The sequence below is a fragment of the Bombus pascuorum genome, chromosome 8 (assembly GCF_905332965.1).
Source record: "Bombus pascuorum chromosome 8, iyBomPasc1.1, whole genome shotgun sequence".
Taxonomy (NCBI): Eukaryota; Metazoa; Arthropoda; class Insecta; order Hymenoptera; family Apidae; genus Bombus; species Bombus pascuorum.
In genome coordinates this window covers 17,298,694-17,314,103 of record NC_083495.1, presented here as the reverse complement: position 1 = coordinate 17,314,103, position 15,410 = coordinate 17,298,694, and the positions used below count along the sequence as shown (strand labels likewise).

At 27.2% G+C, this 15,410-nt stretch overlaps 3 protein-coding genes across 7 annotated transcripts in view; 1 reads left to right on the top strand and 2 right to left on the bottom strand.

The window, feature by feature from the left end:
- LOC132909520 (endoribonuclease Dicer-like) overlaps positions 1–15,410 on the bottom strand; it is a 43,040-nt gene that overhangs the window by 14,934 nt on the left and 12,696 nt on the right. The gene's annotated exons all lie outside the window — the stretch shown is intronic.
- On the top strand, positions 369–6,762 carry LOC132909567 (TATA box-binding protein-like 1). 2 transcript variants are annotated; one of them, XM_060964484.1, is made up of 6 exons: positions 381–516; positions 875–912; positions 1,569–1,865; positions 2,608–2,858; positions 3,013–3,107; positions 3,473–6,762. In XM_060964484.1, the coding sequence occupies exons 3-6, from the start codon at positions 1,578–1,580 to the stop codon at positions 3,709–3,711; spliced, it is 873 nt and encodes a 290-aa protein (XP_060820467.1). In that variant the 5' UTR covers positions 381–516; positions 875–912; positions 1,569–1,577; the 3' UTR covers positions 3,712–6,762. The 2 variants fall into 2 exon arrangements, with proteins under 2 accessions (XP_060820466.1, XP_060820467.1); XM_060964483.1 differs by lacking the exon at positions 875–912 and having other exon boundaries at positions 369–516.
- On the bottom strand, positions 9,344–15,009 carry LOC132909538 (centromere protein I-like). 4 transcript variants are annotated; one of them, XR_009658553.1, is made up of 15 exons: positions 14,352–15,009; positions 13,317–13,442; positions 13,091–13,240; positions 12,859–12,947; positions 12,577–12,707; positions 12,327–12,507; positions 12,144–12,256; positions 11,920–12,074; positions 11,646–11,846; positions 11,068–11,174; positions 10,698–10,889; positions 10,470–10,594; positions 10,286–10,403; positions 9,760–9,895; positions 9,344–9,583 (listed from the first exon to the last, which is right to left on the bottom strand). XR_009658553.1 is itself a non-coding variant. In XM_060964426.1 (15 exons), exons 1-15 carry the CDS (start codon positions 14,401–14,403, stop codon positions 9,515–9,517), a joined length of 1,980 nt encoding a protein of 659 aa, XP_060820409.1. In that variant the 5' UTR covers positions 14,404–15,005; the 3' UTR covers positions 9,344–9,514. The 4 variants fall into 4 exon arrangements, 3 of the variants coding, with proteins under 3 accessions (XP_060820409.1, XP_060820410.1, XP_060820411.1); XM_060964426.1 differs by having other exon boundaries at positions 9,760–9,930; positions 14,352–15,005; XM_060964427.1 differs by lacking the exon at positions 14,352–15,009 and adding an exon at positions 14,159–14,306 and having other exon boundaries at positions 9,760–9,930.

Below are 15,410 nucleotides of genomic sequence, written 5' to 3'. Positions count from 1 at the left end.
AATATAATAAATTATTTAGAAATATTTTCTTCATTATTAATCATTTTTGTGTATTCGTCTTTTAATTAATTAAAAAGAAAAAAAAAAAAAGGTGAAGATCTTATGAAACATCAGCATCTAAGTTCTAGAAAAAATCTAGAGAAATTCCAAGTAGCAATATTAAAATTTATTGGTAATATTTTTATTTCGATACTTAACATACAATAAGATAGAAAATATAATATTTATTTAAATACTGATACAGCTTACTGAAGAAGATATAACATATATAAATTTATATAGAATTTAATAATTAGTGGAAAATTTAAAACTATACCAGGATAATTACACGATTATGCTTTACCAATGAGTATTCTCTTTTATGTATCATTGCCGCGTCCGTGACTTTGATCAGTAGCTAGTCTAGTGAAGATGGCCGAAAACAATGGCAGTGATTATTGAGCCAACTTTGCGTTCTCCTAGTACTTGTCAACAAAGAAGTTATCTTTAATAAAAAAGTATATAACATAGGTACAAGTGAGTGCGATTTCTATTTTGTCTGCCGCTGTTGATCGAGATTTTAATCTTCTAATTTAATACTATAGTCATTTAACGCTATAAGAAATAGCAATTGTGCTTTTCATCTTTTCTTACTGTCACCTCATCTAACATCCGAGAAAACCTTTCGAACATTTCTCAGCATTTTTGAAATACATCTCACGAAAATTTTCATTAAACGTTCGCGTGCTTCTATAAACATCGTGTCTTTTAAATGTTTGCGCATTTCCGCTATGTTTCACTTGTAGTAATTTTAAAACAATTTCGTAGAATTTCAATTTAACTTCCTCCGGAAATTCATTATCTTTCTGAATTAAAATTGATATATTTTTTATAGGACGTATCTGCATACTTATCATATATCATTCCAGTGAGGTAACATCAGTAATAACGATTTTACATCATGCTGTTTTACATAAAATGTCATTATTAATTACTTAAATTTTTAGGGAAAGAAACTTGTAGCTTTATTTTACTATATAAAATCATTTTTTTTTGGAAGTACCGTATTTTTCAGTTATTATTCTAGTATGATTTTTTGAGCTTCTTATGTTTTCGGTATTCAATATAAATGAAAAGTCATTGAAAATTGAGGAATATAAACTTAAAGCTTTTTAAATTAGGAACTACGGACCCCTAGCATTAAACTTGAGATTAAAGTATATATTGATTTACATAATAGTTGATGAAATTACAAATAATTTAAATGATACAATATTTATTAATATTTCTGATAATAAATGGCATAACAAACGGCAATGTTACCTTAATCAGTAATTTTTTTAATTTAGTGATATAACAAATAGATATTTTATTCCCTAGTAATTAAATCAAACAAAATTGGCTTTTATGAAAGAAATGAGGACTTTATCGTTTAAGAATTATTTTATAAATCATAAAATGAAATGCTAAATGTTGTATAAAGTAATAAGTGATGTAACTCTACTAATTAATGTTTCTATGCTAGATTATATACAAAGGATATAGGTAATTTAAATTTTTTTTTTTCCTTTTTATTTGTTTTTTTGTAGGTATATATTATGGCAACTGCTATTCAAAAGAATGGCATGAAACCTTTAACAAACACATCAATAAATCATGTAGAGGATGTAAAGAATTTAGACAATACCAACATATGTAAAGAAGAAAAAGATGAGAGGATATTTGATGGACAGATTCAACCTTACATGGAGCCTCATGAACAAGAACCTCGTGAATTGGATATCGTTATCAATAATGTAGTTTGCAGCTTCAGTGTTAGGTGTCATCTAAATTTACGAGAAATTGCATTAAATGGATCTAATGTGGAATATAGAAGGGAGAATGGGGTATGTTTTGAAGCAGTCTTGTTTTTTTACATTTGTAGCGAATTAATTATATTTAATATACTTAATTGTGACGTAAGCTTAATTTTTATATCTTTAATTTATATTCAATGTTTCAATGCAGAAAATTTAAATTACATACCTTAATAAAAGGTATTCACAATGTTTTTTTTAAGCAGTGGATAAAAATTATTAAAAGATATTAAAAATTGAAGTAACAAGAGAAAGTATCAGCGTTAATAAGATGTGAAAAAGATATAAAGTTATCTGTTATAAATTGATCATAAATATTTTACATTAGGCTTTTAGTTTTTTTTTTTTTTCTTTTTTTTTTTTTTTGTAATTAACTGTAAAAGATTATGATTAATTGTTTAATGAAATGGTACACTCCTTGATTTTATCCCATTTCTAGATTATATAAGATACATTATTCGTATGATAATGAAAATGATCTTAGCATAACTTTAATATAATATTAATTTCTACTTGAGAATACAGCTATGCTGCAATATATATTAAATTTGAAATATCAGAATATGTCGGATGTATAGTAAATTTCCTTTCATGATCATTAAAGCTGTAGTTCAATTTTAAGTGAGATATACATACATTTTAAGACTGCATGGAACTTTCTAGCTGAACAAGTCGATCTTTAGGTTTTAATATAATTTTTAGATTCTAAATAATTTGAAATATTGAATAACATCTATAGGCAATGTTCTTAGTATATGCACGCATGTTGTAGATGATTACTATGAAACTAAGGAGACCATATACTACTGCTTCTATATGGTCTTCTGGCAAAGTAACATGTACCGGAGCAACCAGTGAAGTTCAAGCAAAGATAGCAGCTCGTCGCTTTGCTCGTTCACTTCAGAAGCTTGGATTTAAAGTACGATTTAACAATTATAGAGTGGTTAATGTACTGGGTACATGCTGTATGCCATTTGCAATCAAGATAACATCATTTTCATCATGTCATAAAGAAAATGCAGAGTAAGTATACTTATGTATGTTTAAATAAACCTATATGATTTACAGTAATGATCGAACTGATTGACTAACAATGATTTTGATTTATACCCTTTTATAATCTATTATACAGATAATGTGCTATAGTAAAAAATATTTATGTATTTGTTTTATTTAGTTATGAGCCAGAATTACATCCTGGTGTCACATACAAATTAAAAGAACCAAAAGCTACATTGAAAATATTTTCCACTGGAAGCGTCACTGTAACAGGTTTGTTTTGTTTAAAGTTTGCGTTAAATGAATTATTAATTCTTTTACAATCGCGAATGAAAAATCTCGTTAACACAATGTTATTTATGCAACGCTATGGATGAAAGATCGCAAGTGCGTTGTAGAATAGAAAATGTCCCATTCATAAATTTGTAATGAAGAATCAATTTGTAATACACGGACGTATGACATTCAGTTATAAACACTGAAGGACAGCTGGTAAATATATCCATAGCTTGGCATAAGCGACATTCATAGATATTTTATCTATGAGGATTGAAGCAAAAATCCATAAGGAAGTATATTGTTTTCGTATACGATCTTAATTATTATGTTTATCGAGTAAATTGAAATGTACATTGTAGCTCCCAATGTTGCTGCTGTCCAAGCTGCAATTGAATATATTTATCCACTAGTCTACGAATTCCGTAAGGAGAGAACGACAGAAGACGAACTTGCCCTAACAACGAAAAAGCGTAGAATGGGGCTAAGAAAAAGAAGTCGTGATGAGTTCCTACATGATCCAGATTATATATATGATACCATGTTCTCTGACGAGGAGGAGGAAGAAGAAGAGGGTGAGAGTGACGCCAGTTGGGACTGAGCTGTTTATTTTGCTGCTCCTCAGTTAATTGTGAAACTGTTATACTTCTTACATCTTGTTTAACGAGGAAAAGGAGAAAAAAAAAAAAAAGAAATAGATACATACTGCTTTGTGTACAAAAGTGTTATCTAAAGAGTGAAGTGAAGTATTCTATTTCCCTTAGTGAAAAGACAATGTGTAAGTGCTAGAGACAAATATGCACATGCAAGTGCTTCAATTATGATTGTACTAATATTGAATCAACTGAACTGAATTTCATCGCCGTAACAATATCATCATAATTTACTTTCATTAATGGTACATATACGTACATAGATACATTCTTATATATTATGTGTGTATGTGTGTGCGCGTGTGTATATATATATACACACACACACACATATATATACATATATATATATAAATGTTAAACATAAAAACAATGTATGCATATTCATTGTGTTTAGCAAACAATATCTCAACACTTGTTCAATCTTTTCTGTTTTCCATCTTTTCCTTTCATTTTTGCTCTTCTGACAGAATTTACTACATTTAAGTAATTAGGAGTAATCCTAAAAAGAACTTGTTTGTAACCATGCTCCTCTATAATTTAAATAATGAATCGATTCGTGTTTATTTAGTTTTTCATTATGTAATGACAGATTATATACTGGATTTTTGTAGCGATGGAAAGTGTATACATTTTTGCTGTTTTATCATTCTTTTTTTTTTTTTTTTTTTACTTATATATATAATCTATTTCTGCTTAATTAACATATTGTGCCAAAGATGGATGTCTAAAATTTGAGATAAAGTGATCAAAGGACATCTGAAAAGCTAAAAATTTTGTTTAGTATCACAATTTACTTTTCTACTACAATGACATATTATACTACATTTGAAGGTATTTCTATACAAATGACATTTTTGTTAGTAAATAACAGAGAGTTGATCTAATTTAATTTGATTTTAAAAGTCTTTTAATGGAAACTTATTTGGTTTTCTGTTAAATAAGTTAAAAAAGCTGCAGTACGGGAAACATTTGTTTTAAGTGTCTGTATGGTTAAACGTTCTTACTCTAAATGGCTATGGGCTGTTAACACCATTAACAGTTGGAACAGAAAAAAGAAAAAAAAAAAAAAAAAAGAAAAAAAAGAAGAAGAAGAAAGGGCCATGTAAAATGATTATCATCCTCTATTAATTGTATAAAAATTACACAAGCCTGATTGCAGTGTTTTAATATTGGGCTTCATTATTTATGCTTGCATCAATATACAGATTAGTCCCAAGCCTGAATATTAGTTTAAAATAACTTGTCAGTCCCCCCTTTTTGGTTGTTATGGAACGTACTTGAAAAGTGGAACAAAAAAATCATAACATCAGTGAAGTGTCTCATTTTACCTTTTGAGAATCGCAACAAAAATTTAAAGAATAGAATAGATTACGATAACATATTACCCATCATTTCTAATATCTATTATCAACATGTAAGATCTTGTTCATTTATTTATTTATCACTCGCAGTATCCTCATGACGATAAGCGTATTTGAATTATGTCGTTATCATTTAATTTTAATTAGTTATTGTCATATATCATAGTTTGAGGAATGATAAATGTTATGTTTTACAAAATATTCAACAAATTCGAGTCTAATACATCTTAAATACGAGAAGCTTGACTGACATAAGGCTATTTTTAAATTCTGTTTGGCAATAAAAGCTGGGAATAGATAACATTATGGATAACAAAATTTGTTATAATTATACGGTGTACTTTAACGGAAACAAAAACATTCTCTGACAACATTACTATCATTTAAAAGCAGACTCATGGACTTCAAATAAGACATAGTGTAAATAAATCAAGTTATCCAGATATATTAATATGTAATTAGTTGTATACATTCTGAATATTATAAAACAACACGTATACCCTTACACCTGTTACTAATTATATACATTCTTAATTATCCTTTTTCATATCATGAGTACGCGTGAATGAAGAGAAACATTGGCAATACCTTTCAATACTATGATGATTATTGATCTGTACCTTGTGCCATACATAATGCTATTTGTACACTAAGCTTAATTGAATTCTCATAATCTCCAATGATTTAATATTAACTATATGCGAAACAAGTTCTTTTACAAAGATGCTATAGTCACTGCCCGTAGTATATCCAAAATACAAAAATTAAGAGCTCGAATTTAATTAAAATATATATGACATTAGGCACTTACCGAAGCACCTTAATTTTACATTGATTACCAAATGTATTAAATATTATCATACGAATGAAGAATTTTTATTTTAAGAATGGCAATAATGTCAGAACCGCTGTGTAATCTATAACTTTGTTGAAGTCAATACATATATACTTTTCATGTCTTTCTTTCTTTCATAGTTGAAATATATACAATATGTAGAAACATTATATACTTTTGTAATTATTTTAGACGTGCATTAAAATTTAATACAAAGTATTATATGAATTTCAAGTGTTTTATAGGAATGTTATTTGAACAAAATCTTCAAAAACTTTCATTTAGCATTTATAAATACAATTCTTTTTTATTATAAAACAATATCATTCTTTAGTTTTTATTTGAAGTCCTCCATGTTATGTCCTTTAACTAATATCAATTAAATAATCTTGATATTTTATGGTTATAAACAATAATAATTAAAAAAATGCATTTTAAAGTTATAATTAATGCTGGAATAAGACTAAGACGGTAAAACTTTCTTTACCTTAAGTGATGTAATAATAACACTAATATGAAAAACGGCAGTATATTTAATCTATGTTACGTAAAACACGTTTTCTCGTTTGTTGTAAAATTATAAAAAATGCGACTTATGTATACAAAACATTTTAAAAGAATTATGCGATACGTAAAATATTTGTATCTTAATTTAGTAATAGTTTCTACTAGTTTAACAATGTAAATGTAAAGGTTTCTGGCATTGTTCCATAAATCTTATATCGGAACCTGGAGAAATTGTTTAAGGAAATCTGATGACAATGCTTTTTCCAAAGCAGTATTTGTTATAAAAAAGAAAAGTTTAGTGGAATTTAATATCTATACAATCATTGCACACAAACTTGTATAGCGAATTTCTGGAACGAAATATCTTATTCTACATATCTCTATTTCTGGAATGATATATCTTATACTATATATGCTACAGCATGAGATCTAAATATAGTAATAATATTCAATGCAGTAAATTATTGCCCGAAATATCTCTGATGTATTATTGTATGCATAGAGTACAGAAGTATTTACATTGAAGGAATTTATATAGGAATCATATAATTTTCGAGTAGCAAACTATCTTATTTAGAATACTTAAATAAAACCATTCTTTATACTTATTTTTTTCAATTATATCTGCTGGTACTTTATTCTTATCCGAATAAGATTATTAATGTCATAAAGAAAATTGTTGTATCATAATTATTGCCATTATTATGTTTTACATTCTTCTGAACATTGTATATTAGCTAATATTTCCTGAAGCATATTTAGAAAGTGTTATAGTTAAAGAATGAAGTTATATTCAAATTCACCTTAATGTCAACATGGAACTGCAGTGATGTTATTAGTATTACATGTAATTTAAAGTTAGTTTCTAAAATGAATCATTCTTTATTACAACCGAGTGACTGCCAATCACAGACTATAACTAAATGCTATTTCAGTACTCTCATCCGAACAAACGCAACTGTTTTAATGATTTTTTTCAAATTCATGACAATAAAATATTAATTGTTATTGTTTACTAGTATAACATCATATGTTTACTATACATTTTTTTAAATAATAAATTTAATTTATTCTCTATCTTTGTAAGAATATATCAGGCTTTACATCGAAAGTAGTTTAAGCAGCATAATTATTAAATATTGTTATAAATATTTCTATTTCTACTGATACTTTTAATATCAAACATTATTCTATGCTGCTCATGCTATCCGATTTGAACAAATTAATTATAATTGACATACTATAATTGTTACATATAAAAGCAAAGTTTCTGATCGCTAATATCATGAAAAATGATGTGCACTTTTACCAAATCTACTAAATTTAATGTACATTACTGTTTTCACATTCCAGGCCTCTTGATACTATTATTTTCTAGTCTGAGAATATATTTACACCAAAGACAGTCCATAAAAACATGTTACAATTTAAAATAGTATAGGTAACATGAATGCATTGCTCAAGATTGATGAAATTTAACTATGCTATTCTTAGTAAAGCGCTTGTACAGTTATTAATGAAAACATGTAATATCTTTTCAAGATATTTGAAAATCAAATTGTATGTTATCATGAAAAAGGAAGAATTTATTAAAAATTTTGGTAGAGGTGAACATTCTCTGTTAATTCTTATATGTACTCGTAGTTATAAAACATCTCTGAATGTGTCCATAGGAAAATATAATTTTCTAGCGTAATGCATCACCATATATAATCATTATTTTTATAGGTATAAATAACTGCATGTATGAATATGTATCTGGTTGTTGTATCGATCTTTGAAAATACTTCATTTGCAGCTTAACATGAGACATGTTTAGATGGTACAAATGTTATGATATTAAGCAAAGTTCTACAGTTTTAATCGATTCATTAAAACTGAGGATAATTTTATAATATTATAATCGTTATAGAAGCACTAAGTTCTTGATGTTGTCATTGTCTTAGATCGTTATTATTGACACGATGATGTACTATCATGTAGCTGTATCAGTTTATAGCGAAGAAAAAGAAAACGTAGAAAAATATGCTAATATGGTATATATTGTATCAATTAAATAATAGCAATACATCGTATATACTGATATTTATAGTAAATCTTTCTTTTAATTTAACATAATTACTAGTATTATACATTTACATTCTTTATTCATTCCTTTGCATGGTACGATTGAATTCTAAAGCAATAATGAATGCGATTTTGTGAAAATCAATCTGCAGTAGAGAAATATATACATAGTTCAGTTATAACGAGTTTCTGTTTTCTTTTCTTCTTTTTCTTTTTCTTTCTCTCTTATCCTTTTTTCTTCTTTTTCCTTCTTCTGTTCTTGAAACTTACTCGAAATATCGATGAATAACATGTATCAAAATGGTACCCTATCAATTCTTTAACGCACTATCAATAGTATTAGTAATACATACATGTATTGTTTTAAAGTATGGTAGTTATAAAGTATATTTAGTATGTAGGATAATGTTGCATCGATAGCATGGCCTCTTCTAGAATATGTATTTAGAATACTTTTAATAAAGCATTATATAGATTTTAAATTTAAGAGATGTTCACACTCACTTTCAAAGGGATTTTCTGCATAATGCATTGTCAAGCTACTATTTTCATGTAAACATGAGTAATTTTCAATCTACTGCAATGTGTACACTAAATATTAATGCATAAAATAAGTAAGATAGATTAAAAAATATGTAAAAAAAAAAAAAAAAAAAAAAAAAAGAGTGATATAGTTTCTAAAGTATGAGCCCAAGGCATCCATGATAATTTATATGTAACTTTTCATTAGGTAGATACGTATTAAAGACTGTTGAATGAACTGTACATGGAAATTTTTATGTAAATCAAAGAAATAAAAGGCAATGATTAATTTAAATCAACTTATTTCACACGTACTTATTATTACAAACTTTATAAATTATTGTTTTAATGTATAAAACGTGTACAGTATAAAAACATTTATTACATCTCAAGAGTATCTTAAATTTCTTCGGAAATAATATACATACCTTTTGATATCTAAATTTATTATTACAGTTAATTTTGAAATATATCAAGAAATTCACTTACGGTTGGATAATAATACAATGCTACACTCATAGCAGCCTGTAAAAATTTTATCATCGATGAAATAACTTTTTATCATTTAGAAGTTATCATTAAATGTTAAAAAGTAATTTTACTCTATTAGGTACGTTAATATTATTAAAAAAAAAAAAAAAAAAAAAAAAAAAAAAACTAATAGACAAAAATATCAAAAATAACTATGCGTTACTTTTTACCTCTCTTGTGTTGATACACAGTCCTGTTTTGTTCAATATACATTTGTAAGGTAAGATGGCATAATGATTACTAATATTTAAAAGGCAATTTAGATTGCAATGTTTTAAATCTTCCATCACTCTCGTTGGAACATTTCTTAAAAAGTACATGTTACTGCGTTTTTTAAATGGCTGAAAAATATAAGTTTAGCAAAAAATATAATTCTTAAATGCCAAAATTAGGAAAAAAAAGAAAAAGAAAGAAGAATTATTTTCTGATGGTGAAAAATTTAATACAGAAGAAATATTTTAAGCATAATATTCTTATACGATCAATTATAATTAATTAACTGACAACCTTCTAATTTAATTCCATCCCGATGGGATTTTATTAATATTCTATCCGAATTTTTAATTTCAATTCATAACGGCAATATAATACAAAAAATACACGTTTACAAATTAGTTGAGCTTAACGGCACAATTAAATGTAAAAATTCATCACAGAAAATTAACATTGGCTGATTTTAATGTCATATTTACATACCTCGTCATACCATAATGCTTCAACAATATCTTGAGCATAGATAGATATAGTATTAAACTTTTTCTTATATAACTTTTGTACCTTACGATTTTTTAATTGTAAACTTCTATTACGATACCTGTGAGCAGATATTGAAATTGAAAGGCTAATTTATAAACATAAACAAAGTTCATAGGATGCATACCTCAATAGCAATTTGCATATTTTTGACAAAATAGCACAATGCTTCGTAATAAAACCTCCATAAATTACTGCAGGAGGTGCTAATGTAAACGACATTATGGTACTTCGATTTTCCAATATACAAATCTAAACATTTTCAGTAAAAGTACGTCACTGAATTATTAATATTTCATTACTATTTATGTCAATTGTACGGAGATTATTATTATTATTTATCTTCATCATTTACCTCCTCATAAAATGATAATGCTTCTGAGAGTAATAAAATATCGTACGAATGTATGTTTAAACCGGACACGATAAGGGTTTTTGAGGCTTTTGTGAGAATAGGAATAGCCTCTTCTAAATTATCCGCTGCACCTTGTCCTAGAAATGGTGCAGGTGTTTTATGACTGCATTCTTCAAATGCTTGACTAACAAACTACAAAAAAATTGCATTGTAAAATTGTCAGTCGACTACTATTGCTTTATTAATAATTATGTTACTCTTATTTTCATGTTATTTTTTGATATTTAAATAGTTTCAACAAAAGTAATTTATGCAATAGGAAAGCCAACTGTAAGTTAAATAAGGTAGTAAAATAATATGTTTAACATACCAAATTTGTGATCAACATTTTCAATGTTCTGATAATTTCACACTTCATACTTAAAGTTGATTCGTAAAACATATTTTGTACATGAACTAATATTTTTTCCTGTAAATCTGAATATACTTTATTTTTATAAAATAATTATACTAAGTACAGAAATATATAATACAGCACTGAGTAAACGAAATTCTGAACTAAATTTTTAACTATTAGAAGAATATCTTTACATCTATCAATTTCGCAAGTTTCGTTTAAAAATTCTTCTATGTATCCATCTAGATAATCTTCAATAGTAAGAGAAAATCATGTATAATCGAAATAATAGTGCATCGCTTAACAGAAACGAAAAGCAATTGGTTTTTACCATAGATAACTAAATCTTTATAAAAATTGACCATAGAAACTCTGCTTATTCATATCTTTTCAAGCCAATATGATATCAATCAATCAATCAATCAATCAATCAATCAATCAAAAGTCTATCAATACGAAGGAATATTCTACGAAGATCATTTGAATAAAAATGTTTATAGAGAATTAACTTTTTGTATGCAGTCTTTTAATAAATATAAATGAAAATATACCGCTAATAGACACCGACGTCATCCATTGCAATAAAACTAGTAACTTTGATTGATATTCTCCCGTATTAAAATACAGATATTCATCAAGGAAACGATTAACGACAAGTATATCTTGTTGCATATATTGTGAAAATTCTATAGTTATATCAAGTAATTTGTTAATTTCTTCTGTAGAAAATTTTTCATTTTCCAAAATGAATGCTGAAATGAAAGAAACATTGAATTTATTTTTCTAGAAACATTTATTATATTAAAGATTATATTATGGATGTACCTCTTATTAAAGTATTATAGAGATTATAAGAGAATCTACTCTGATAGTGGAAATCAGCAAATGTAAGAAGATGGTAACCGGCAATATTGGACAGAAGCGATATGGCATTACACGGTAACTCTACACTTAAGTGCAATTTTCCCAATTCTTCTGTGCTGTAATAGCTTATTATGTAACGAATTTCAATCGATAAACGTAATAAAACAATAATGTTATTTATTTACCTAGAAATCTCAAAGATAGATTTTGTATCCTTTTCTTTGAAAATATTAGAGCCAATTTGAAAATATCCTACAGGTGGTAACAGAGGTGCTACAGTCTTCTTTGTTTTCATAAACTATTGAAGTTAAAAAAATTTATATGAATATATCACGTTTATGTAAATTTTATAATTATCAAACACTTACCTCAAATACATTCCAGTTAAAACACTCTGAATGTAAGTCCTGTGTTTGTTGAATCTCCGAACGACTTTTTGCATCTTGAAGCATTAATCGCAAAATTTCAGGTATTGGTTTCCATACACTTTCTGTATTTATAGATTGAATTTTTTCAGGAACTAATTCTGGTTTGTAAGATTTGAATAATCTAAAATAAATCTTACGCAAATTAATATTACATTCGTTAAATGAAGCAACTCAAACCGCAATTACTTACGACAATAAGACAATAATATGTTTACGAGGTTTCGAATATTTCTGATGAAGATTTAGCAATCTAGATACATCTCTGCGAGTTACATCTTCTGGTTTTGTTAATACATAAATGATACGTGCTATATGTCTTTCCTATAATGGTAATAGTACGAAAATATTTAAATAATGTAACTAAACAAGATGACTTGTATTATGATTATTATTAAAATTTTTTATTGTAATTACAAGACCTTTTATAAATTTACATATGCAGTATTGGTAAACAGAATGTATATACACTTACCAGTCTTTCCTTTTTCAACATCATATAAAAGAAGACGCTATAATATATATTTATAACTTTTTTATCTATTAGTTGATAGTCCAATATGCCTGAAAGCGCGCAAACAGACATACAATTTAAATTTTCATCTTATATATATATATATATATATATATATATATATATATATATATATGTATATATCTTGTTCCGTCACATTATTATACGATTAAAAAAGAAAAAGAAATATTACCAACTGTCCATTGTATAATAATAGTGGATACAGTAATAGGCAGTTCATTTATAGATGCTAGGCACCAAGAAATAAGGGACTTAACTGTACGTTCAGATATCTCGTACCTTGGAACTAAACACTTTGCTAAGGATACCAATTTAGTAGCACCTATCAAACATATTTTTTCCTTTATGTTTTCAATAGAATGTAACCGTTTGTTTCTTATGAGCATTCGTATATTCACCTAATTCTGTATTTATAATAATATCTGCTAACAAATCGATATCTTCATCCATCAACCCTTTAGTCGCAGCATAATTTTGTAATATACCGAGCGATTCTTCAAATGTAGAATAATCTTTCTTTTTTACTGCAAAAGAAAGAATAGACAAAAATGTGCTTATCGGAAGATTTAAAATTAAAAACATTTTATCATACATTACTATTTACGTATTATATCAATCTAACATATATTAGTAATATATATCTATGAGGGAAAATAACTATGGTATATATGTACGTATATACAGTCAATAATAAAAGTATTCAAACAAGATGATGGAAAAGCGATTCATCGTTTAAAAATTACAATACAATATTGTATTGCAATATCGTCATTACATAATATTGTACTTCCGTAAAGTTTGTCGACATAATTATACATATGCTTTTTTTCTTAAATTTTATAGTAACGATTAATACCAAACTTGATGCAGTTATAAAATAATTTTTTCTATGTCGCAAAGAACTGATATCTCTTCTATCGGTGTTAACTTCTTCTGATGTCAGGATGGTGGTTTAATCGCAATATTCTCATTACTATCGAATTCTTTAATTATGAGCCGAGTCGTTGATTTACTTCTTATTAAAAGATCTATATCTTTTCTTTGTATAATTTCCCTTTTTCTTATGCTTCTCAGTAATGGACAAATATTAAATTTTCATTTTCATTTCCTTTCAAAGTCATTTAAAACATACCGAAATTCATTTATTTATGTTTAGTTCTCTTAGAACAAAGGAAATGACAAATTACAGGTCTTACATCGCAATATTCAAATACTCTTTTGCTTGGTATGAATATATTACCATAATAAAGGTTCTATAGCTGTTATTTGTTGTCTTTAGATTCTTGGAAAACATGGACACATCCAAATGAATAATTGCAAATATACTATAACTGCAAGTACTAGCGCCACTGTGCTTTTATATATTGAAACGTAAATCATACTGCTGTTTGAATACTTTTTAATGCCTAATATTTGTATTTTTAGTTACGTACCTTTCAAATCTCGTAAAAACTTTACAAAGGTATCCCTTTCTTTATCTGTCATTTTTTAATACTGTATAACAACAAATTATTCGTAATAAAAAGAAGCAAACATTTTTAAACGCTCAATCGTGTTTAAAAGCTCACTTTTTAACTAAATCATCACCGGTATTTTCAATGATATTGTTGTACATCATAACCTAAATATCATAATAACTTAAAATATTTCCCTTCGGTATGTTCCTAACCTATTTTTGTATCAAACAATGGTTATCCATATAAATAATATTTAAGGTAAAGAATATAATGCTATTGTTGATGAAAAATTCATTCTATCCGCTTAAAATTCTAAACAAACACTATATATTGTCATAAGTCATAGAGCTTATGGCTTATATCAGAGAGGAAGCGAGAGTGCTCAATGTTCACGCTCGTTATTCCGATTTATTATTCAGATCATGTTCTCAGTGTTCTGGTTGCTCTTGGACCAGTGATGAACAGTTTGGAATATCTATTGATTTCCGATGGAATCGATCGATTGAAAATACAAGTACATTGCAGTTATGTGCGCATAGATGAAACTTGACATACTAGTTAATATTATGATAAAACTTAATTATTAATACACGCTATCAGAGAACTTTCGCACATATGATCATTTTTTTTTTTTTTTTCTTTTTTAAGTAATTACGAAGGGGTTGCGTTAATTCATGCCGCTTTTTTACTTGAAATATTTATTATTTTCATATTATGTTACAATCGGATATCAATAAAAGTAATTGCAATTGCAATTTCGACTATATTTTGCCATCTTTCTGGTAAAAACTGGATGGATCCCTCGTCGATAGAAGGGCTTCTATTTTGAGGTGATCCAATCATCGCTCCATTTTCGAAATAAGTCAAGAGATTGGCAAAATGCGTGTCTTCCAAGGCATGTTGCATGGAACGGAACGAGAGCGAAAACGATACGCAACAAAAAAGCTCTTCCCCCTATGCTTAGCAAGCAAGGAGATGCAAATGCCAAGCGATTCATTCAACTTTCAGCTTTCTGACAATCAACAAGACATCCAT

Bases quoted from the DNA above. Each gene is read 5' to 3' on its own strand.
- LOC132909567 (XM_060964483.1), top strand. From the start codon at position 1,578: ATGGCAACTGCTATTCAAAAGAATGGCATGAAACCTTTAACAAACACA. The intron at 1,866-2,607 runs GTATGTTTTGAA...CGCATGTTGTAG, and splicing joins AATATAGAAGGGAGAATGGG to ATGATTACTATGAAACTAAG. The intron at 2,859-3,012 runs GTAAGTATACTT...TGTTTTATTTAG, and splicing joins TGTCATAAAGAAAATGCAGA to TTATGAGCCAGAATTACATC.
- LOC132909538 (XM_060964426.1), bottom strand. From the start codon at position 14,403: ATGACAGATAAAGAAAGGGATACCTTTGTAAAGTTTTTACGAGATTTG. The intron at 13,443-14,351 runs GTACGTAACTAA...TTTCTTTTGCAG, and splicing joins GTTTTTACGAGATTTGAAAG to TAAAAAAGAAAGATTATTCT. The intron at 10,595-10,697 runs GTAAATGATGAA...GAAAATGTTTAG, and splicing joins CATTATCATTTTATGAGGAG to ATTTGTATATTGGAAAATCG.